This window comes from Gavia stellata, chromosome 16 (genome assembly GCF_030936135.1).
Source record: "Gavia stellata isolate bGavSte3 chromosome 16, bGavSte3.hap2, whole genome shotgun sequence".
In the NCBI taxonomy this organism is placed as follows: Eukaryota; Metazoa; Chordata; class Aves; order Gaviiformes; family Gaviidae; genus Gavia; species Gavia stellata.
Genome location: NC_082609.1, coordinates 16,337,839 through 16,363,905, shown reverse-complemented (window position 1 = coordinate 16,363,905; position 26,067 = coordinate 16,337,839). Strand labels below are relative to the sequence as shown.

Genomic DNA, 26,067 nt, shown 5'->3' with positions numbered 1-26,067 from the left:
ATAAAATCAGTACTGAATAATTTTATAGTTCATAATAATAATCAGTTTGCTTTTGTTCCTTTCTAATCAAAAGGCTCTGAAAGTAAAATTTACATTCTAAAGTAAATAAATGCTCATTGTTGGAAAGTACCATCGTATTTGTTTTCTAAAGGTAAGAATGATGTCCATATAAAATGAGTAATAAACACAATTATATAAATAAAGCTATGATATGAATGCATTTTGGTGCTTCTAAATACAGTACTTTGGGAAACAGTAGTTGAAAAATTACTCTTAACGTGTAACAATCCTAATTCAGACAAAAATGCCATCTGCATCTTACAGATTTATATAAAAGTTCCATTATTAATACATTTCAAATGTTTGTACACTACCTAGGAGAATAATACATTACGTTCTTTTGGAAGAAATAAAACCAAGCTTAGCACATGATTATCCTGCTGTCACAAAATTTCACTTCACATTAGCAAAGTGACAGCCGCAAAGCAGAAGTGTAAAGGGAACAAACCATTGAAATATATGAAAAATAGTGGTGGCCAAACAGTCACAAAATCATTGTAAGCAAGCATTAGTAATGTCATAACGAAAACACTTAAAATTAAAATGGCTGCTTTCTACAGTGAACTCAGATATACCATGGCTATTAATTATTAAGGGTTTAAAAAAAAAGAAAAAAAAGGCAGCATTCTAGCTACAGGCCCTTCAGCAGCGGGGTACTTCAAGCTCTGAAGGAGTCTCACTGAGTTCAGTCGCAGACATGATAAATATGGGTTGTGGGGAAAAAAACCTTAGGTTGGGAAAGATGATAGCACAAGAGCAACTCAAAATCCACAGAAGTCTATGCAAACACTGGCTGTTGAGTTCAGCATTGCCTGAGCTTGAGAAGAGCACCTAATAATGCACCAAACACTAACTCTGCCTCCAATAAATTCAGGTACCTCGGTATTTTTTTTGGTCTCAGTACTATATTAATTTAGATCTGCACTGAAGTTCTCTAAAAAACATCTTTAAACATATTCTTCAGAAATCACTTTTTCTGGGGAAAAAAAATAAAAATGTTGTCCACTGACCAGTACAATCTTCCACTCCCAACAGTGCCCTCATAACATTAATTTTTATGTTGCTTATCACTATGTGTGAATTCATACTGTATTTTTAAATGCACTTGGAAATTTAAACAACAAATAAAAACCACCTAAAGTCTGTAAAGGGTGTCAGGTGATCACAGAAATCCTTATCCTGCTAAAGAACAATATGGTCCCAGATCATAAAGTCTTTTAAAAACCGACTGAACCTTGGAGGTGGATAAAAACACAGTGACAAAACACTGATGTAAGAATGTATACAGCATTTCAGCTGCTCATTGTTTTGTGATCTTTTGCTTTATTTATGCCGTTTTTCCTTTCCCAGTCTTCAATTTACTTTTTAATCCAAATTGGTTTTGAAAGTCTTACTGTGATTTCTTCTGGAGAACAGACCAAAAAAAAATTTCCAAATAATATAAACATCATGGTCTTTTCACCTGTCAGCAGGATGTGTCAAAACTTCATCTGGCTACAAAACCAAAAATCTTGTCTTCAAATTGGTGCTCCCCCAATGGGCAACTTCAGCAGATCAACTTGTACGTTCAAAGCATTTTAATGTATTGGCATTTTAGCATGCCACTTACTAGCCCAGCACTCTTAGCTATATCTATCCTACAAAATAAACATACAATGACCTGTAAGGTGGAATCACCATACCTAATATTTTGATATTTTAATTCCTCAGTTTTCCGTAATATTAATGCATTGTTGGTTGACAAAAACTGGAAAAACACATAGTGCTAGTAAAACATTTGATTCTGTTCAACAGTTGAGCATTCCTCCTAAATTCTTATTTAATGATCTAATTTAATTCACAGTTAATAAGGAAAGCTTTTTTCCTGAACTAACTACTTAGTTAGGTGGAACTGCTTTCCAAGACGCCAGCAACCACTCACCTGTCCCACAGCCCACGCCAAGGTACCTTGCCATTTACACCTGCAGAACTGGCTCAGCATGTCACTACGTGGGCTGCGGATTCCGGGCAACTCGTTTACTTGTGTCCCATCCCTCCTCTCTCAGATAATGCTTTCTCTGGTTCCCGTCTGTTAGAGCTTTCTTGCACTTACAGGCAAAGCCTTCTATGTTAAAAACTATGTTTTATTGTGGTAATTGTATGCTTAACATAGGTTTATTTTGAAATCTTGCACATTAGGTATCCCATATAGATATGGACTTGACTATCACTGCATTTTAGAGTGACTCCCAGTTACAGCATTGATTTTTCCGTCAGTCAGTCTGTGGGTTTGAAACATTAAACAGCAACTATATGGCACTATGAATTCAAGACACTTTTTCCCTCAAGAGCTGAGATAGTATTTATATTTGTAGTCTAAATACTTCTTAAAGGACACCACTGAACTCAGAAATTACTGAAAAGACTCAGCACCAGGAGAAAATTCCTTAAGGTTTTAGGAAAGGCATTTTGCACTATTTTTTTTCCACATTAACACAAAAAGCCAAATAACAATTGAAGAGAGCTGGCAGCAAGATCATTTGAAAAAGCTCATTAGCTCTTGCTAAATTAGAAACTCAGAAGCTGAAGAAGAAAGGAAGGAATGCTAAATGCAGTTCAGTCACGTCACCTTTAGGTAAATAAAGCCAACCACATACATTTCAGCCATCCTTAAGCATCAGTTGTGCCATACGCACTAAGCAACAACAGCAGAGAAAGAATTGTAAGTATGAACACCCATTATATTTGCCACCACCACTCATAACCTCTTCTGGGCTTGGTCCATGCAAACCTCTGGGAACACACCCTCCCCTTCTGTCCTTCTCCTGACAGTTGTAGAACACACGATCTGTTTTCCTGGCTCCCACCTCCCAAAATGGAAACATACTGCTGATAACAGAGGAAGTTATTTTCAGTTTTTCCAGTTCTGTCAACGGTTGGGGTGGCCACTTGATTGATAAGACTTTCCAGGTGAGAGCTAGTTCCAAAAATTCTGCTAATGCTTTCTCTTCTTGCTGCTTTTGTCCAGAATTAGCACCCTAAAGCCCATACTGATACCTCTCTTTATCCCTCTCGCAGCATCGCTCCTGACTAGCCTTACTCATCTTCTCTTTATCTTGGTAACCCTCTTCTGTATCAATCCTCATATCTCAAAATTTACCTTGCCGTTTTCAACACTGAAAATACTGCCACTTCATTTACCTTCACTAGAAAATTTTTTCCTGGGATTTTAAAAGCCTTTATTTACCAGTATCCTTCTGCACAGGTTAGGAGTCCTTAAGAAAGGGCAACCAACATGAGAAAACCATGTAATTTGTTGGTGAATGCAGAAAAAAAAAGAAAAAACACAAACGCATTCAAAATATTTTGCCAAGAATCTAAAGATTCTTGCAAAGAATTCCTTGAGAGAAAAAAGAACTAGAAAATTTGACAGACATACTCTACCACCTGCATATCCAAAAATATCTACAGATTTCAGCAGAAATATAAAACTTCAAGCATAACAGTCTCCTTGACAGTAAAGACAAGAAGCCACTTTCCACAAGTGCCCTCTCTCCCCTCATCTGCATTTCAGATTATGCTGTATGTTAATTTACAACCTCAAGTCATCAGAAGTCTGAGATAGTCCGTACAAAGATGTTTTTAAGTAGAACTGGAGAAAGTTAAATGATAAGGATACACAGTTTGCCCTCCTACACAACAGGGTCTGCTTACTACTTTAGCTGCTCAAACTGCTAACAGATTTTCTTTGGGTTTTTTGGGGAGGACGTTTGTGGCTGCAAAAGATCATATGCAGAATTAAACCACAATACTCTCTTCTTGGAGCTGCTGACAACAGAAAAATATCTTTTAATAAAAAGGTAAAGTTTGTGCAGAGATTTAGCTCAACTTCACACTTAGTCTTGAAAGCTGAAGTGATAAAGGCCTTTTAGATACGTCATCTCTGTAGGGGAGAATTTCTTACATGAGCAAACAATAAGTGAAATACTTATTTTAAACATTTCATTGCATATAAACAAGATTAATTTAAATGGAAAAATTTGGCATTTTTTTCAGGCTTATTGCATAAGCATAGCTCTAAGTAAATTATACTGCTGAACTTAATGTAGGCTTTAAACACATTAGGTACAATACTTCTTATTTTAAAAAAGCATACTTGATATTCACTGATGTTACCAGTAACTACAAGTCTGCTTCCTTGCTAAATAGTCATATGACCTCCAGAGACATAGATCTTAATTCCTCTTCTGAAAAACAGTACCATAAACATGTCCAGGGGCTTAATTTATTCAATCGTTTTGTGGAAATTTACTGTGCATTTTGGTAACAGCATTTTTTGATATGCTACCATATCATCTCTCTTGCAGAATGTTATTTAAGTCACATAAAGAGAATCTAAGGTAAACCTCTATCAGTTCGAGCCATTTGTTTAACGTTTGCACATTCCTGGCACAAACGCAACTACATGCCTGACAAATGTATTAAGTACCATAATTTCTCTGTTATCTGGAAGATAAAAAGAGAAAGAGGGAGAAAAAGATGATCAACTTCATCCTCTCCAACTATGGCTTAAACAACGAGGATATGAAAATAGTGATGCTGGAGTAATTAAAACTTTCTTAGAATAGCATTCAAAACCACTGTATGATAGGAAAATTATTATTTTCAGGAAAACAAATTTGAATCTAAATTCAATTCCTATTCTCCCAATCCACTGCTCCACAGCTGGACAGCTGAGCAAATTGATACTTTAGATTCAATAACTGAATCAATGCTATTAAACAATATTTGTATATTTTACAACACAGTATTACAACCATGAAAATCACCTCTTAATTTTGGGTTTCTTTAATCTGCCAAGTCACTCTATTTATTCTCAATTGTTCCTATGCACAGATAACCTCATCTTGCTCTACAGATAATCATCATGTTGTGGAATGCCAAAGTTTCTGTTTTATAAATATCACGTCCGCATGGTAAGAGGATAGGTTGCCACACTTCTGAAATTTTTTTTGGTATACATTTTCTTAAACTGGATACTAAGATCCTCAGCAATAAAAGAGATATTGGAGAAAAACTGAATAAATCCTGTCCCATTATGTTTTTGCAAGCTGCAGAAATAACAAGGAAACATACAGATCAACAGAAAATTCACTCTAAAACAATACTTCAGAGGAATTTTATTAACAAGGACTGTTCTGCCTAGTGTAGTGCTGTCCACAAAAAAAAGCCACACAGAAAACCCCCTGTGTGGGACAGATATACTTGGATCAAGGTTTAACATTGTTCTGCTGTCAAAAAAATGAAAGAAGATGATGAATTTAAGAGACTGACTTTAAGATGGAGGAGTCTGTCAGGCACTAACAGCTTATAAGAGTTACAAAGCCGACATATAAACATAAAAAGCAAAGCTGACATATTTGATAACCACAAAGCCTGCTTATTCCAAAGATACTCTCAATTACAGTCATTCTGGATTACACAAAATGAAAAAACAAGTTCAGGGAAGTGCAGTATTACAATGCTCGTCTCAGTTTCGATGCTGTCAACCTCTCAGAGCTTCCCTACATGTAATGGAGTCTCCCCAACCTCGCACCTGGGCAAACACTTGTGGGAAGAGAAGGCAGTTCCACAGCTTCCAACCATGCAACACATATCCCACCCCTGCACTGATACTCGAGGCAACGCAAGAAGACGGAAAGCATCATAGAAGCTTCATGTGGTTTGAAGTTGAGGTCATCATGCAAGTTAGATGTTTTCTTTAAGGGTCAATTCTAAAACCCAAGCGAAGCCTTACCTGCGCAATACCCTCTCTCAAAGGCAAACAGTTGGGGGCAGTGGACTTTTTCGAAAAGACCGTGATATATTAAGCCAGCACCTCATCTGTGTCGCTTTGTTGCAATTACCCCAGAATAACCAATGCCCAGTAACAAAAGCTTCATACAGTTTCTTAATAGTTAAAACAAGCACAAAGGTTCATTTTACTTAAGAAATGGTAAAGAAACGGGCAAACACAGATGAGAGATTGTTGCACTGAGTCAACAAGAGAGAAGCACATAACTGAAGTACTGAAGACATCTAAAACCACAATCTGTTGTGTACACAGTGATTTCAGAGAGCAAATAATATTTCATTTTTCTGTGCTGTCTTCTGGCTGAATCGTCCACATTCAAACAATCCTAAATACAAGTGCAGGATTTTAGTCCTCTATCAATACTAGATAATATATATTTTCAAGTCCTCAAATTTAATGTTCTTTCTTCTAATTAGACTGCTGCTAGATCTGTAGGCAGTTGTATAAACCACTTTAACCTTATTTTAATTTTTCATTATGAAAATTATAACGGTTCATTAACTTTGGAAGACACAGCATTACAGCTGTGATATATCATTCCTCATATTATTAACAATCTACTTTATAAATTCAATGCTTGAAGCAGATATTGGCAATAATGTCTTACGAGTTTTATTTTTGTGTTTGTAAGGATTTAGAAAAAACTTAATAGGAGCACACACTCTTAGTTGCCTATCTATACAGAAAATTTTGTTCACTGTCATGATTTTAAAATTCATGCCAAAATATAATTGCACCAAATTTAGCAGACTTGTTAAAAACTAAAACTAAAACCCAACCCCCCAAAACAAGAAACTATCTGACTAATACTACCCTCCCACCTCTCCAACTCTTTGGTAAGATCACTTAGGCAACAATGATGTCCAGATTATCACTTTTTGTGTAATAAACTTTTAGCATATTGTGAATAATCTTCTTCAAAGGTAATAGTTTCCCACAGAGATTAAGCACCATTTTAGCTTTGCTTCCATACTGTTCAAATGCCTGTCTTAGGGATAGAAAAACTCCAAGAGACAATTGGATATTGCTATGAAATATGGAATATTTCTTATAAAAAGAATATGGAATATTACTTATAAAAAGTGTTTTTTGTCCTGTAAGTACATAATTTAAAATATTAATATTATATTTATAATATTTAACATGTCAGCTTAAACTGCCATCTTTAAAACACAGTATTATACTGGAAGTAATTCAAAAAAGCTAGAATACTGTGCTAAACCAGTTACCACAGAATGGGCCATTTGCTTGAGCGAATGAAATTTATACGGCTTGTCTGACATGATGGTCTCTTTTTTTCTTTTTTTTTTTTAATTATTGGGCTCAACATTGCGTCTGGCTTAAGTAGCAAAACCTAAAATATTGATAATTTTTACCCCAAAATTAATACAAACTGGCCTGATTAGTGTATTTGAGAAGATAAAGTTGTACTGAACTGAGTCATCCTGCAACTGAGCACTTACTATGTCATTTAATCAAAATTTAAACTTCTTTCTAGCCAGCAGTCAGCACACAATTTGCTAATTTCTACGTAAAAACTGATCAAATGTTATTTTACCTTTTTCACACAGAATACTGGAACAAATGCTACTGATGTTGGGTATTTGTTTAAATTTTCTTAACGTTAGACATTTCTTTATATTTTACAACAGCTGGTGGAACTGCCAAACCAAAAAACCTCAGGTGTAGCTCTCTGTGTAATCCCATCATATGTGAGACTTTCCATGAAGTTCAGGTCACATACGAATACATTCAAAAGATACGCTAAGAGAAGAAACAGTGACAGCAACTAGCAAGATTCAGAACTTAAGAGTAGATAAATGAGCTGATAAGGGAAGGATGAATTCAACAGTGATGCGCATGCAGCTAAAAGACGTTTACAGTACTAGGAGTGGCAAGGCATACCTGGGCTGATAACTTGGATAAAGGAAACAATGCAAGGAATAGAACAGGCTGGATATCGGTAAGACCTTCCAAGCAAAATTTTTAGTAAGCTAAAGAAACATCTCGTACGGTAATCAGCGGAAGACCAAAGTCTGACTTTCAAAATTACACTGGATAAACTACACTGAAGAGACATTTCAGTACTGATGATCAAACTGTTCTTCTCTTGTAATCTACTTCAAGCAAGTATCTTTCTTTGTGAAACTAATGATTGTGAAAACATTTGATTGTCGTAAGGAAAACACAGCTAACTAGCATCATTGAACACGACAGTAGTTACACAGAGCTCAGAGAACAGAATCATAAGCAAGACAACAGGCACTGCTTTTCGCATTATGTCAAGAACATTTTCAAGTGTCAAATTCAGTTTGTAACATCCAGTTTTTGACCAAAGTTCAGAGAAGAGCCTAGTTCTTAACTACTGTGTTTTCCGTAACATTTCTTTAGGCGGGTAATTCCTCTCTCTATTTTCTGGACTTGCTCAAATTCAGCTAAAATGAAATCTCTTACTTTACTTTTCACTGCATTAAGAAGAAACAGACAACTGGGGTTTTTTTGAGTTTTCCTATATAAGCTTTCTGCATCCATTTTCACAAGGTTCTATCACACGCACATAAAACATCTGAGACCCATTCTACATCATCTATAAGAAACGGCATTCCTCGGAGAGGCTTTTCTCCAAACAGTTTTAAGAGATATGTTTTGATTCTGAATTAAACAGGATGTAGGGATTGCCACCAGCGGAGGAGTAGGAATCACAAACAGCTATAACCCAAATATTCTACGGAAATGTAAGCAAGTAATTACAAATAAAACTGCTTACATTCATGCAACTTGTTTGGCAACAGCAGTATACCATAAGGAAAGCTGCTACAATTCATAACAGCATCTTGTAATAAAACAGCTTTATGCATCCTTCTCAAACTGTTTAGTGCTCAAATCTCATCAGATGGCTGAGTAAGCATTACACTTTGGGACAATAAATCTCTGTTTCCAATATGGTCTACATTCACAGACATGTACTTTTGCATTCACTGTAAGACATTTCCAGCTAAGCACTCATATAAAAAATACAGCAATATAAAAAAATATCTGCATGCTATTTTGTCTAGTCAGCTATCTAGACTCTGAAAAAATTTAGGAACCGTGAAGGACCAGCAGCTCATTTTCCTTCCTTTAGAGAACTTTGCTTCCTTTAAAGACTAAAAGATAGGAAAGGGCTTAGAAACGAGCAACAAATCTGAATTCATGACAGAAGATACTACACAGGCAGATGCTTGAAGAGCTCTACCTAGATAGATAGATAGATAGATAGATCTCATAGAATAGACGACTGGCTTAACTGCAGCATCTAATTGAATCTGCAAAGAAAAAATACTGGGTATTACGGGTGTTCCAATAAAACAGAAAAGGGCATCACCAGACCTAATGGCTAGCAAATGAAGACAGTTTTGAATATCCGAAGAGAAGTTAGCATCTGCTTTTAACATGGTAGCTGACTTCCCACAGACACTGCCCACCAATGGAGACAATGGATTTTCTGCCTATTGATGTTTTCAAGACTCCAGAACGTGCTTCATTCAAGGACAGATTACTGGGATCAATGCAGAAATAATCTGATGAAAGTTAATGAGCAACTGGATAGCAGGCCAAACAAGATAACTGGTAAGCATTCTGACCTTAAACTGTGAATCCATAGACAAATAATATAAAACAAAAAGAACAAATAAAAAAAATGCTGGGCCCTGCTTACCCAATCATACGTGCTTCTCGTTTTCTTTTCTACTAATTTTGATTCCCATTTATAGGCTTTAAGTGAATTGGTTATCACCACTTTGACCCAACTCCAAAACATCCATGGTTCTCTAAGGAAGAAAAGGAGTTTTGAGTGGCAGGGTTTTTTTGTTTGTTTGTTTGAAAGTTTCCTTATGTTTTTCTTACTAACTAGACTGTGTGTATTTAGGTCGAGTCACAATATTTGAAAAGCTTCTAAAAAACTCATAATCCACTGGAGGTATTAGGAGAACAAACAGGGACAAGAAAACAAATATAAACATAGTCATTATCACCACAGACTACCCTGTTGTCGACTGAGTCTAGAATTTAGTCCCCAACGATAGTAAGCTATTTCAAAAGAACATGGGGAAAAACAAATAAGATGTAAAAGACAATTACAGAATAAACACAATAAACACCTAAAACCTGTTCCCAATGCATTTGAGTTGAAACCTGACTTGTGCATTGGAGCAGTGCATACACTTTGGTGCTTAACCCATCTTCCACACACTCCAAAAATACACAAATGTCTAATCCTTTCCTTATTTTTCTGAAGATGTGGACCTTAAAAACATCTGGTGTCAGAGTGTTCAACAATGTATAACCAAAAATAAATGTCTTTTGTCAGTTTAAAATTTACAGATTTCCATGTTATCTAAATATTTCTTCCCTCCCGTATTATGAGAAAGGGGGAGGAGAAGCAAATGTCCTAATTTCCCTTTACCAGAAAACAAGCTTTAGAGGGGTTCCCAAGTTCACAGCAGAAACAAAACAATGCTCACTAACACAAATTCTGGACTACATGACTTCTAAAGACTAATTTTCTGGTACATGCCTAGGATGCGGGGACAAAGATACCCAATTCAAACCCAGATCAAGCGCAAAAGCTTTTAAATCTGAGATTTTCATGGTAATAGGTGTATTAGAAAAGCATCTGAGTCTCTCCCTTTCATCAGTTTGAGAACACTTACAAGTAATCAGCCTCCTTTCCAAACTCTTCTTGCTGGAAAATACACCCTAAAACCCATCTATGTTAAACTGCAGATCCTTCTGAAGATAAGAACCCAGAGAAGGTGTAATATTTGCAGAATTGGCTCAGGTTAGCCATTTTTGTTAGTGGGATTCATCAAGAAATAAGTATTTTCATTTCGAGTATCTTGTTTTAAAAAGAAAAACATTATTTCATCTCCTTGGAGCACATTATTTCCCTTTACAATGGATTTTAATATGAGAAAGAGCATCCATATGGATGTGCCTAAATATTACAAACTTCTTAGAAGAGTGTGTAGGAGAAAATGGAGAAGGATTTATAGGATCAAAAATAATTATTTTCAGTATCCAAAGTCTTAGACTTCTATTACATAGTGGAGCAAAGGGATGAGGAGAAAAAAAAGTATACAAAGAATAGGTTTTCTTCAACATTCAGTTAGGCCCCAGCATTGTAAGGTAAGCAAACACTACTCCTCTATTTGAAGCACAAGATCTTTTTGCTTGATACAAATTTGTAAGTACAAAGTATAGGAAGTATAATTCCTATTAATTCTGAAGTGCTTTTGTAAAGGTATTTGCATTAAAATGGTTACTAAGCCTATTCTAGAGTAGACCTATGGGTTTTTTTAAATTTCTTTTATTCACAGTGTGTGCTAACTACATGAGTTGATAATGTCTACTTTTTAGAATTTATCCTTTTATATCTAGTTTACATGATGTTCACGTAACTTCAAAAATGGTTAAAAAAATGAACCTAGTTTAACTTAATCATCAAGTAATGAGGAGTGCAGTACACCAGCAGTAAAAAAAGCAGAAGCTCTTTTTGAAAGCTAAATAACTGTTTAGAAAAAAGGAGCATAAAACTATACATACCTATATATTTGCAACGTAAATCCCTGCATTCTGATCCTCTAATTTAAACTGTAAACAAATGCTGATTTTTAATAATGGTGACTAGAGAGAAACTGCCAAGAATAAAAAATTATTCCCTGAGAGAAACTGTGTGTGTACACAGAATTCGCATATTATGTCTAGCTGTTTGTTGTTTATTCTACAAATACATATTAATATTAGAATAGTACTGTGTTTTTCAGCACTGGTCATATTAATTATTACTAGAGTCCTCTGTCAGTATCACAGCTTCTCTATATAAAGTTTCAGAAGACGGTATTTTATTAAACTCCAACTTCGTCTTCATTACGTTCACCTAGAACAAGATTCCCGGTAATACTTTAATTGATTACACTGTGTATTTAGCCTGCTAGATGATTACATTCTTTCCATAGCAATGACACTTTAAATACTTCAACATGCTGTATTGCAACAGCCACCTCTGAATTGCGGAGCTGGAATACTTCTCCTGTCATTCAGTATCTGCTCTCTCAGAGAAGGACTCGTAACGGCCAAGATGCTGATCTAGAAGCTGGGTCAACTAGTCAAATAGGTAAGAGAGCAAGAGTTACACCTTCATTCAACAAGTCCGTGTTAGACACCCTGACTTCTCAACAGTTAGTGCCAGCAGGTCTGAGCAACAAACCACACCCAGCAAATTCAGTCATGACGTACGAAGATATAAAATGGTGGAACGCCAAGAAAGGAGGGTGGAAGGGGAATGAAAGGGAAATGGAAAGTAAGAGATTATCAGAACAACTGATTTAAACTACTATTTACAAATCAGGGAGCTTACTGCTCAAAAGGAAAAAAAAAAAACCCACAACAAAACCACACAAAAGAGCAAGAGGAAACGATTTATACATATGTACTTGGAAGTACCCGAGAGACTGAGAGTCCATTCCATGATGTTTCCCTGAAAAACCACTTCTAAAGAGATTTTGTTCTGATTTTATGTTATTGTGACTCAGATCTAATATACACAAAGTTTTACTTTAATTCCTATTTATCAGCAGATCTTAATATTACAGCTCAAAAGGCCACTTTACTGATGCTCGAGTATGAATGAGAGGAGGCATGTTAGATTTTGGGTTAGACTTTCTTACATTTTCCTTTCCTAAAAGGATATTTCGGGAAGGGTGCTATAAAGGTTTGTACTTTTATTTATTTGCTAGTCTAGTAATGCTGCTACATAGCTCCATTATTAACAATATCAACACAGATGAAAGCACAGACGAAAAGTGCTTTCATGCTTTTAAATTACAAAGGAATAAGAACCATATACTCTTTTATGATTTGGGGAGAGAGAAGGTAGGGGAGGGAGTTTTTATTCAACATCTCTGCTTTATTAAATAAGGTATACATATTAAAATATAATTTTTTATTTCTCAGTAATGCCATGCTTTCTAGAGAAGATAAGTTCAATGCAGTTGTCTCACCTTAATAAATATTTTACACTGGGATCGCGTATCTCTTAGGTAACCATTAAAACCAAAGTAAATCTTGATTCAACAGCAGTGCAAGTTACATGTGTGTACCGGTTATAACAGGAAATTTGCCGTAAGGCCTTTTTCCCCACACAAGCAACTCTACATCTGATTCCATGTTAAGGACTTTCTTCTTAAGCTTCTGTCACCTGCCTCTACCTTGGATTTTGTCTCATTATGTAAGCATATGGGTATACTGAAAAGCAACATATTGCAGAATGCCACTCAAAACCTAACATGACAAAGGAAAACCAAGAATGTGCTCCCACTGTAACCAGAACACAAGAAAAAGGTTTCTTTAATGTCTTTAATCCAAATCTATATACAGAACATCTAATTTTCAAAAGGTCACAGGCTCTGGAAAGAAATATTAAAACTAAAATTAGTATAACTCAGTCAGATTTGGAAGGGATACACTAATTTGAGCCCAAAAGTTGAGTATGACTCGTGTTTGATGACAAAATGACCAAAATCTCATCTCTGTGTTACTGGGAATATAAGCAGCGAGACAAAGTCTAGTTAGCCTGAGAACCTGTAACAGCAACTATCCTCTCTATAGAGCAGCGCATTAGTCATTGCTGAACACAGAATGCCCGACACCAATAACTTTAAATCTGAACAAGCTTAATCACTCTCATGAAATTATCTTACTGCAGTGTGGTTCTTTGAATGTGTCCCAGTAAATTATTTGATGACAGATTTATGATGTGAAGAAGAGCAAGAAGAGAAAACAAAATTAGTTTTCCTCAGCAATCAGAGCTGTCCTAGAGTAGGCTGTAAAAAATAAAATGTAGATTCATCAAACTGGTTTGGGTCTCTTTGGGTTTTGTTTTTGGGGTTTTTTTGGTTGATATTTTTCTTTTTTCTTCAAGAAACCTATTCAATACATATGGAGAAAAGGTGCAGTATGAAATACCCAGGAGATGATGAGTAGTTTGGCATAGTAATACAACTTCACGTGAAAGAAAACTGAGTGCATTACACTTCCCAGGTGTCCCTCTCTGAGGATTTTAGTGCAATAACTTAATTTTCTATTTGATGTTAATAAAAGTACTGGACAATCTTAAGGGACATTATAAGGGATTTGTTATAATCATCATCACTACTTTTTTTCTGATTCCTGTTAACATACCTGTAGTGTTAAACAGAATACAAAAAGCACACATTTTTAAGTATAAAAGACTAAAAAATGCAATTTGAGCTGACATTTGAGCAGAAAGGTATTGGCTGTTGTTCTTTACTGAAATGATCTCACTATACAAAAAGAGATGCTGTGACATATACAAAGCAATCCTACTGTGGTAAAAAAAATTTTAAAAAATTTCGGAAGACTGTTGGGCCTAGTTTAATATGATTGTGGTTTTTATACTTTTTCTTAATAACTTCAATCATATACTCTAGTTGTTCTAACATTTCACAGCAGAGATTTGCTGCTAAACTAGATCTGACCTGAGAATGAGAAAGCAGTCAACTCAGTATAACTATTGGCTAATAAATTTTGCATCAGCTGAAGCCTGGCACTTGGCTCAGGCAGAAGTACAAAAGCCATGAGCTATGAAGGCCAAGTGAGGAACTCTAGAACAGTACGGTTTGCAACCACCCCCTGGAAACCCAGTTTAAGACTTTTAACAAGTCAGTATAGTGTTCTTTTAAGTACAATTTGGTTACAAAGCATACTTGAAGAAAAGTTTCCTTTCAAAGCAACCTCTTTAAAGAAAGGTTTTCCAAAATCCTCATTTTTTTGCCTTAAAGGACTTCTACCTTCACCATGCTGTGTCAGCAGATGAAGTCAGAAAGAAGGTATTTTCTTTTAAAAAAAAAAAAAAGATTAAGTTTGATAATTGGTTCTCTTTGGTGGAAAAATACATGGCATATACAGAAATTAAAGTATTACCAGAAAGTTGTAAAATATTCCAAATATTCAGAGGTGTCAGAACTACTGTCAAGTTTTTCACGTATCCTAGGAGAAAGTAGAAAAGTTTCTATTCATCTTAAAACACAGCACTCAAAAAGAACCCCTCAACTTTAAATAAAACTTGTGATGTTTGAATGTTCTCTCAGATACACTGAAGGACTGTATTTTTCAGATCGATTGACTAATGAGTATCCAAGTGCAGATACTGAATTACAAATCCATTTCTATCTATATTAGGGAAAATCTAAGACAAAGTAATAGCTCAAGCATGCATTGGATCTGTCATTTTAGCTGAGAATCTGAACACTTGTTTTGAAGATGATCAGAAAATAAGCTTGACACAAAAATCCTAAACGTACTTTGAATTAATTTGTAGAAATATTATTACTGATACGTGAAAAACAGACTTTAAAAGGAGAGTTTTATTACTTAGAAAAATTACAGGTAAACATCTTGGGAAAAGCACAGTAGAAGTAATGCCAGACTAAGGTGCTTCAAGTAACGTACGATCATGTCATCCTTCATGCCTTTATACCAAAACTTCCAAATACTCCACCAGAAAGTAGCATCTACAAAAAAAGAGGAACTTTCTTTGGTAGGCACATTTGTCGACGATTAGCACAAAAGCTTATTTCAAAACATGCAAATGATGACAAAGTTTTTAAGTTGTATTCTCAGAGCTGAACTTCCACCAACATTCAGTTTTCTTATCAAATGCTTTATTCACACTAGGTTAGAGAGATATTTATACTTCAGAGCTCTGCTTTTTCATGAAGAATGAGACAAACAAGTCAGAACAGAAGGACAATAAAATACTAAAGCAAACCAAGAAGATCTGTTTCAGACTTCTGAGCTCTAAATATAGTTTTTGTTATTAGCATTTCAGCGTTGAAACATCATAAACAAAAATGGAAGTAGTACAACTTGGTCTTACGCTTAACAGATTTTCAAAACCGAGTAACGTACAATCAGGCAGCAGCAGCTAAAAACAACTGCTTTTAGCAGCTCCAGTGCCATGGCTAAACCAGATACTTTTCAATAAGTCAACTGCTTATAGCTTTACTAACAGAAGAAACAAAATATTGAGGAAAATATCTACAATTGCTTAAAAAATATGTCAAGCTTTTTTATAATAGAAGAATAAAAAAATTCTCTAAAGACTATTTATTTTAAGAATGTTTATTTCCTACAGAATTTAATCCCATCAAAACACCCACTCAAATTTAGAATAAATTTACATGTATAAAATTCTAGACGTCTGCAGCTGGAAACTGCATGCATAGGATGCAATGAAGAGTATTTCTTACTATATGAACCACATTTTCATCCATATAATATTAATGTAGAAAATGAGAACATGTACCAAGTTTTAATCTAGATCTAGTTGCCACATTATCTCAAATTTCATGTCAGTGGAGGAACGTTACAATCAGAAAGATGCCAAGCTTTCAAATATGAAGAATCATCATACAGACTTATTTTCTAAAGAAATTTGCTTTCTAAATTTAACAAAAGCAGGAAAATAAGGAGTTACTGCTCATATTATTTAACAAAAAACTTACTCTGGCTCTCTAAAATAAACTTTATTCATCTAGACAACAATACAGACTAGCGGGGGAAAAGAAATAATAAAAAAATTAAAAAAATCTTTAGAGCGTTTCAATTCAGTTACCAACAATTTGCACTCCCCTTCATAAAGAGGGCAGATAAGAACACATTAAGAGCAGGAGGAGGATGAACAGTTGTCAAATCAGTAATCAAGAGAAAAAGAACACCCTCATAAAATGCCAAATAATGACCTGGAAACTAAAATGAGGCACTTGAGCTGAAGCATCAATCATCCAGATAGAGAAAAGTAATATTTAGATGACTCCTGCACACAAAGGCTGAACAAACCACAGGGAAAAACGGCTCCAGTAGCTCGTATGATCTAGTTGCAGTTTGATGCGTTATCTCTAGGTAAATACCTATAAGCAAAAAAAGACCCTACAAGAACAGAGATTACCTCAAAAAATAGAACTGGGTGTTTGATAGACCAAGCACGATGCAAACACTTCCAAAATATCTGTACACAAATGTGAGAGAAACAAGGGATTAGACAAGGGTTTAATTAGCGATGCTAATTAATAGATATGTTGATTTAAAGGTGAAGACGGGCACTGACTGCTGGCAGAATGCTTTGAACAAGTTGCCTGACATGATATCAAGTATATAAAATGACCTTTCATTGAATGATCTCCACAGAGAAGTATGATAACTTAGGATTTCCTGAGTCACAATATTAGAAATGTGTAGTAAAGAACTATCATATGCAAGCACATATATAAAATAGTAGAGTTTCAGCAATTAAAGATGTACTAGATAATTTACCTTCCATTGAGAGGGGCACAAAGGGCTACACATTTATGCCTCAAAACTGCCTGTATCTTGCATGATATAAACCATATCTGATTCTTCAACTGAAACTAAACCAAGTAATTTATTTTAAAAACCATATCTAATTGTTGACTGAGTGACAATTTAATCAGGCTATTTGGTCAAGTTAACAAGATGATTAAACATTGTTCCTATGAAGCAATGTTCACTAATAGTTTCAAACACACAGACTTAAGATCTATTGAGACAAGTAAATACCTGAATGAGAGTAAAACTATGTGTGTGCAGTGCAAAGGCATAGTCACAGTTTTTTCAACTAAAACCATTTAGATTGTTAATTCATTAATTCATTGGACATACCAGGTATTTAAAGTGAGGAACATTTTATAAAAGAAGAGATTAATTCACCTTGCTTACAAGTTCACACAGGCAGGTTATTTCAAATATTAGTTCTAGGATCTTGATGCTGCAATAATGTATTACAGCCAATTATAAAAGTAATTAGATGGGTTTCCTCCTTCCAGTTTTTATGAGGTGATGGGTAAGCAGTAAGGGTAAGCAGTGACAAAATTAAGCCAGAAGAAACAGCATTCCTATTTCCACATTTCAATTACACAGCAGTTAAGAACAGGAAAGGAATTCCGAGGCACCTGATTAATAATGAATATACGTTGGCCATATGGGGTTTTACCATAACAGTGGTATCTTTTCAGTACAGGTACTCTGTTACAGACAGACAAGTTTCGGTGAAAATGCCATTATTATTTCTAAAATGAACCTAGGAAACGGAATACAAAGTTAGCATATTGGCCAACCCTGAAATCCATGAGAAATACAACATCTGCTTAAGGATCACTAGCACTTGTGTTTATCAGATGTTTCGAACAGTGGATCCTGGTTTGCCTCATTTACAAAAAGTGAATTCCAACAGTATCAGAAATCTGAGAAAAGAAAGAACTTCCTAATTTAACACAAAACAGTTGAAATAATGGTAAAATGGCATCCATTCTCCTACAGTTCTTTCATTAAAACTCCTTGTAACACTGGTATACTTTAACAAGCAACAGAGGTTGTCCACCAAGGATTACTGTAAAAGAAACCAGTTCTGACTTTAAACATACCTTGTCTTGGAAACTCATCCGACTCTCTGTGAACCAGGTCAGAAACTCGATTTCCATAGTGCATCCTGGTGTCATGATCATATGCCTTCAGTGTCTCACTTGAGCTGTAAGACTTCTGAGTTGGTACTCTGCAGTCTTCACTGTCCAGTGAAGAACTTGTATAGCGACATTCCTTTCCACACCGGCCCCTTGTCAGAGAACGGTGTCTTCTATCCTTTATATCCATTATTCTGAGTCAGGTGGGACGTTTTCAGAAAAGCCACTCTTATATTTGGGGTGAGTCACTGTCACCTAAAAACAGGAAAGGATAACAAAAGAGTGAGCAATGTTGCTACTACATTTTGTTTTATTCTACTTTCCCTGACTTATCCTCGAAGAACAATGCGGCACAGATCGAGAAGAAAGAGACAACCCACATGACGCATCCTTAGAGATTGAAATAATTGACCTGAATGGGTGGGGGGAAGAAAATCAAATGCTGTAAGTGAATTGCATTCTATCTAAATTATCATCTCATTGAAGAGTTTAAAAAAATAATGATAAAACAAAAACACTGTTATCTTTTGATTTTTGAATGAGCACTGATAACAACACAGAACTGACAGAATAACTTTTGTTCCTGTTTTGCAACAGTACAAAGAAAAGCAGACTCAAACCAGCTTTAATTATTTCTGTTCTTCCTGCAGGAGGGCTTGCAATTAAGAATGAAGCATGCGGGAGAGCTGCATAGAAGAGATTATACCTATTCAGCATTAATGCATTACAAAGGTGTTCATGATCCTTTAACAAAGCATTCAGAAACAGCGATTTTATTGCCCCTGGAAAACATAATCCAAGGCCCTGTTCTCAACAAAAGGTTGGACCAGCTATCTCCAGAGGTCCTTTCCAGCCTCAACATTTCTGCATTTTTATGATTCTCTGAACGCACTTTGCGAATTGGCTGCTCTTGTGCACCACAGAACATGACTAGATGCTCTTCTTCATAATCCCTCAAGATGACCAGTTTATCCATCCCAGTAGTTGGAGCTCTTCAAAGTTGTGTAAATATCTTCTTGCTCACTGGACCAGAAAGAGATAGATTCTTACAGTCTACTTAATTAGGACACCCTTACTGTGGCATATATACTTTAATATACGCACAGTTAGCATGCATGAACTGCAAAATGAAAGATACTGCAGAAAGCAAGAAATACACTAAGCATGAACACCCTATCCACTGGGGTACTAATTATTTTGACTTGGTATTTGCACGTATGTCTTTGTCTCATGGCATCCTATGCCCAGGTCTGTACTAGTCCTGAGAAATCCTCATGACAAAACTTTTTGCTGGAAATGACATCTTCCCAGGCAAAAAATACCCAGATTTGCCAACAAGCAAAAATTGGAACAAAACCTCTGCTTTTCTATACATGGCTAAGGAGGTGAAGAAATCATTTTGGCTAATTTAGCTGGGACAGTTGAAGACATTTCCTTTCCCATTGTCCCCTCTCAGTTCAGGTGCCTACTTCAAAGCCCACCCAGCAGAACGGGAGCGGGTCCTGGTTGCCAGCTACACCCAGTCCCAGGCAAGAGTCTTAAACTACCAAAGCACTTCAGCAGTACAATTCCTTCTACCACCTCTGCCACCAAGGTCACAAACTCCAGCGAAAGATGATAAAAAACCCAGAAGGCAGCCGTGTGTTTCATTGTTGTAGTTGTTTGCACCCGTAGGAGATGAGGTCACAACACTGGCATAAGTATTGGCTAAATCATCGCTTTTTGGCTGGAATAGATTATGTCCTAAGAAAGAATAAATGTACTTGGCCATAAGAGCCAGTGAAAAGGTTTCTTGGCTTCATTTAGACTCTGACATTTAGACTTGTAGGTTTTTTTTCTTTTTTCTTTCTGTATTTTAAAGAAAAAAGTTAGGTAACAAGGAGAATCAGATGCTTTAAGCCACCCACAGGTACTCTGCAAACTGTGAGCGACAAAAAGTGTAAACATGCTTACTTTTTCCTCCTTTTTCTCTTATTTTTAACTATGATGGTAGATTTCAGAGGGAAAAAAACACAACAAAACCCACAAAACAACACACACAGAAAAGCCAAAACAAAATCAGAAGACATTCAGCACTTAAAACTGGGAGGGTTATTTTTAGAATTTTAGATTAAAGAGAAAGGAAGACTCAATACACACCGGCGTTTCTCACCTCTCTGAACACCTAGTGGCTAAGCTGACTTCTCTATATCTGAATTATTCAGTTCAATTCTTTAGTCCTGTAATATTTATTAACCTGTAAAGCATGTTAACTGTAAAGCATGTTAACACTGGTGGCACAAACACTTGCTTGAAGTTTGAGGAGATATATGATTGTTTAGATTAACAATGCCTGGCTCTTTGATCCCAGTTCAATACTATCTCATCAAATTCAGATATCAATATATCACAATTATAAAACACAGAAACAGATGAATACAGTGCAGTATTGAACAAAAACTGCCAATTACTCTCTGGATGTCTTCACGCTACTGTTCAATACAAAAGTCTATTATTCCATATGAAGGTATTGTCAATCAGTTCAGAAAAACAAACAGCTTTTTGTTTTCATGACTGGTAAACTTTAAGCTGTCTGGCCTGATTTTCACTGTTTCTGAAAGAACATCTAATTCCTTGTTACTACAGTTAAAAGAAGCATTTACTATGACTGAGATAGAACTTCTGAGTATTTCCACAATATTCGCTTATTAAAGCATCTTCTCAGGCAGACAAGATTTTTTGAAATTGTTCCCTCAATAAACATTCTTTTGTAGAGTTTTGTGCAATTACCCTACAAATACAAAAATAAAAGGAAATGGTAAGACAATGCTCTGCTGTTGATAATCCCGAGAAATTTTCCTCAGCCACCCTCACGTGCAGAATGCAAGGCACACCATCTGCACTGTCGTGACCATGACAAGTCCAAAACGTTAACACAAGAAAATAAATGTAGAAATAGGACTGATATGTCCTAACAGCTTTACTTTGACCTTTCTTAAGGAAAATCTTGTTACAAGAATCAGACATCACAATAATTTGGTGAATAACTTGATCTTTATAATACTATACTATTAAAAATTTCTTGAACTTTACTAGATTTTAAGACATGCTTAAAAATATAGATAATTTGAAGAACATTTTTCTTGGGGCTTTTATTCAATGACATGTTCATATTTATGACAGTAGTCCTATTTTTTTTTTCCTGATTTTTCTATTCCTTGACGACAAATCCCAAGCATCTGAGACTAAACACATCTACCTAAATGCAACAAAATATTCTCATAGATTCTTCTCTCATCCTCATCTCTGCTTTGGGGTTTTCCGTGAACAAAACAGCCAGGCAAAAAGCAGTTTCATAGCACTGTCAACAAATCACTCTTGAAATTCAGACAGCAGTATCACCATACATGGCTTAAAATACAATGAGATGAAGTTGTAACACACTCCTAGAAAACTTGTTTCACATTTTCCTCATACTTAGCTTAGATGAAATACTGTTTCAATTCAATGCTAAACACTTCCCCTGCTAGATAGTGAAGTCTTTAGGTAATGTATTCCTGGAAAGGTAAAACATGATAGCTTTGATTAAGCAAGAATAATGGTGAGAGTCAATTTGAGTTTAAAATTCCTGATACTCTTTGACTTGCCTGTCTCAAGGGCACTCTATGAATGGTTTCTTTTGAGTAATTGACCTAAATAGTAACTGATTTAATAATTTCTTTTGTTTCAAAGAATTTCACTAAGACTGCTCATATTGACCCACTTATACTACACAGTAGTACAACCACTAACAACTGACTTCAACTGTTTTTCTAATCTGTTATTGTTTTAATTATCTATGAAGCACTAATAGGACCCCCATCTAACTTTCTGAATAAGGTATTTATGACTTGCAAAAGGGTTGGTCAAGTTTCAAAGGTGTACAGTCTCAGCTGATCTAGACCTTCCACGGAGAGTAAACCTAAAGCAATAAACGGGACATGCTGTATTTGCTGATGATGATGCACAGACATGTATCACATGTGCTGCAAGTTACTCGTGTCTAATAAACTGTGGACTCACCGTTCACCCAATATAAGATTTCTTGTATTCACATGCAGCAACTACAACTGGACATGACTACAGCGGTGGTAACAAGAGCGTAAGTGGTAACTGTGGGGTAGTCCAAGGGCATTAAAACACTGTATGTCCTGGAAAGGAAGATGAGGAGAGAGAGAAGAAGCTAAGAAATGAAAAACAGTTTTTTGTTTAGGGGGTTTTAAAAAAATTGACCACTTCTTTTTGCATTAGCAAAGTCAAATCAATAGGAGGCACGGAGGGAGGACTCAAAATGAATTTTAATGGCTTAGCAAAGCCTACGCTAAAGCTCTCTTTAAATTTGAAGTTGATTCGTACACTGATCTTAAGTTATGCGCTTGCTTCTTGCATTTTCTAATGATCCCTTACACTGTTACAGCGTACATGGCCATTAGAACTGCCAGTCACAATAGACAGAATGCAGTAATCACATCAAAGTTCAAGAGAAAACAAAGCACTTCACACTTACTTTGTGCCCCTAAATAACCTAGCACAACTAGATCAAAACATTACAATAGGGCATACCATATTAGAAACAGTCTTTTTTTTTTAAAAAAGAAGTAGTACACCATGTACCAACGCGTTCATTAAAAAACAGGTCTCTTAAAAGCCTGTACTTCTTTTCATCAACAATTAGAAATAAGCTTGTGATTTAGAGATTCAAATGCTGTTCATTATTTTATGCAAAGACTATTTTTGAAATGAGAAAATTCAATAATTCAGCTTTGGCACAGTACAAGTTTTCAGGGAATAAATAAAAGAGTTATTTAACTGCTGTATTTTTTGCTGATCTTAATATTAGTGAAAAAGTACATCTCTACTTCTGGATCACCTCTGCCCTTTAAAAAAGGCAATAAATAAAATGCGATTTTTTAATGAAATACTACTGTAGTATGTACACTTTGTTACACGAAATAACGTTGATTACAAGTATGCCGGTTTTCATTTGGGCCAAAAATCAAAGTATTTTTAGACAGTCTATTTGGTGTAATAATGTAACCTCATTATTCCATTGATAAGTCTTTCTTCTGATTTTTCATATACTTTTTTTTCTCTCAAAATACTGAATTTTCCTTTTAGTGTAGCTACTCTATGTGTTGCATTGAAAATTAGACCTATTTAGTATAACGTGAAAAAGCTATTTCAGAAGAGTTTTAATGAATGATTCAAGTCTAAGTAACAGAAGACATACAGTGTTTATAGGCATTCTGTGTTGTGCTTTACTGCAGAGAAAACCAGGGGTTTTTTCTTTTTTTTTTTTTTTAATAAATGAAAGCTATAAGAAGTATTTTCAGACTAAGGGCAGTCAAAATTGTAAACACAACAACAAAATCAAACACTGTGCCGAATATTTATATCATATATGTATTTTTATCTACTTAAATATACATATTTTTATTTCCAGACTATCTTCTGAGATTTCTGTACTCCAGGAACTTCTTACAAATCCCAGAACTGTTTAAATCTATTATGAAAATAACATCCCATTAAGAAAATAACATGCCATCAAGAACTGATGAAAAGCCCAGGAGCTAGGAGACAGCTTTCTAACAGTCTTCCTCTCCCATCATTCACTGACTGCTAAGGATTAACCCCTTATTTTCCACTGAGTGGAAAATGAACCTCTGGTTTATGAACCTCATGAGCTCAGGATCACCATAGATTTGGAAACCGTACCGGTAAAATTTCACTATTAGCTAAGCATCTGCCAGTGTTCAAGGTTTGAGGCAGAGTGTGGCACATATGAACTAGTCAATTCTTCATTTTCATTTCATCTGCTATCAGCTATGTGCTTTCCCCCGCTCTGAGAACAACATGAGAAATAGCAAGCTTCACAAACACATGTGATATGTTCCAGAGCAGGAAGAAAAATATTGGCCTTTAAGTCTCCCTCACACAAAACTAATTTGGTGCCTCGATTAGACCACACAGTATATTTACATAATTTTTCTTGAAAAGTTCTTTTCAACTTCCTAAAATATTACTTGCATCCTACATATTTCAGTAGCTGGTCATCAAGAGAGTATGGCAACTATCATGTTGATTCCCATCCTAGATGTTACACCAGCCATTAGAAGCAGACTGTGTCACACTGACTCAGAAAGATGGCCATGGTTTGTAAAAATATGTGACACAAGCAATTAAAAACAGTCATTTACAAATAGCAAAAAGTTTAACTCATTTTTCAGAGAAGGGCTTATAAACCCACCCAAATTAGTACTAAGCAGAACATTACTAGACATGTAAAGAAGGCTAAAATGACATCTGTTTTTCTTCCTACATACACAGAGGTAAAACAGTAAAAAGAGTTTGAAGGAGAAGTAAAGAAAAGGAAGTGACAAAATAAAAATGTTTGTGTGCCCTGGAGTTTCTCAGCCATGTGAAGTTTTCAAGTTTTTCCTTTTGGAGAGTTTCCTCCTTTTCTGAATGAGGCATTAACATCACCCCCATTCCAAAAACTGCCCAAACAAAAAAAGTAGAGGTTTTACCCTGGCATAACATATTTCCACTCCTAACTGAAAGCTATTTACAAACATTCATTAGGCTTTAGGACAGCCATGAGAGCTAAATCTGTATTACCCTTATTCTACAGAAAAAGTTGAACACCGAAAGGGTAAGTGTCCCACCTGAGGTCATACAACGAGTTTGCTGCACATGGGGAACCCCAAGTTCCAGTTCTTGGTTTCCTGCTTACAGTATAACTGTTATCTACATACTTCCACCATTCTATCCAGTCAGATAAAAAAAAAGAATCAAGTCACCATAGAACAATACAACAAGCCAACTTCTCAATTAATGGAATCACATAAAATTAGTATAGCTGAACAAGTTCACAAAATGGATTTAAAGATCAAATACAAACTGGCCACTTCAAAAGACTAGGTTTGCTAAAAATAATTGCCTAAAGAACATTATTATTCTTCTACTGCCTAGAAAAAACAAACAATACTATTATCTACTGCTAAAATGCTGTTAATGAAGAAAGGTAGAATAATTTATCATTGCATAATTAACACAATGCAGTTAAGCATGCTTTAACGATTCTGTATAATAGTTTCCTATCACTAGAGAATACTTTTGAATCAGGAAATAATTGTCTAAATAATTTTTTATTAAGTCTTTGATCATACTGATCAACATTTACAGAAGTGAGATAAATCTAAACGCCCATGCAATGAATGACAACTTGCTTTATTTAATTGTCCATTGGTGATGTTCTTTTTTTCCTTCTAATCTTAGGGTAGAATGCTGTCTTTAATTAAGTTAATGGGATTTTTAACGTTAGTAGCAATGTAGCCAAGACATCAAGCTGGTTAGAGCACAAGTTGTGCTCCAGCCATTCCCCCTCTCTTCTGCTTTCACCAACACTTAATCATCAGTTCATTTAATTTTTTTACCAGCATTTTCCAGTGTTCTGTCCTCTTGTCAGGCTCCTCTGTCCTTCCATTTTCTCAAAAGCCCTATTTATCCCCATAGTTTCAGTTATGGATTTGAAAGCTGTTCATTTCCACAAGTCTTTTCCTTCACACCCAGGCTAATCCATCAGCTGTCTCCGAGAACTCCTGGGCACTGTGCTTCTGT

At 35.5% G+C, this 26,067-nt stretch overlaps 1 protein-coding gene across 6 annotated transcripts in view; it reads right to left on the bottom strand.

The window, feature by feature from the left end:
- Positions 1–18,619, bottom strand: part of TENM2 (teneurin transmembrane protein 2) — a 534,344-nt gene extending 515,725 nt beyond the window's left edge. For all 6 annotated transcript variants that reach the window (XM_059825282.1, XM_059825281.1, XM_059825283.1 and 3 more), the window contains exon 1: positions 18,394–18,619. In XM_059825282.1, coding sequence (XP_059681265.1) covers positions 18,394–18,619 — 226 coding nt within the window. The remainder of the gene's footprint in view (positions 1–18,393) is intronic.
- Positions 18,620–26,067: the final 7,448 nt, after the last annotated feature.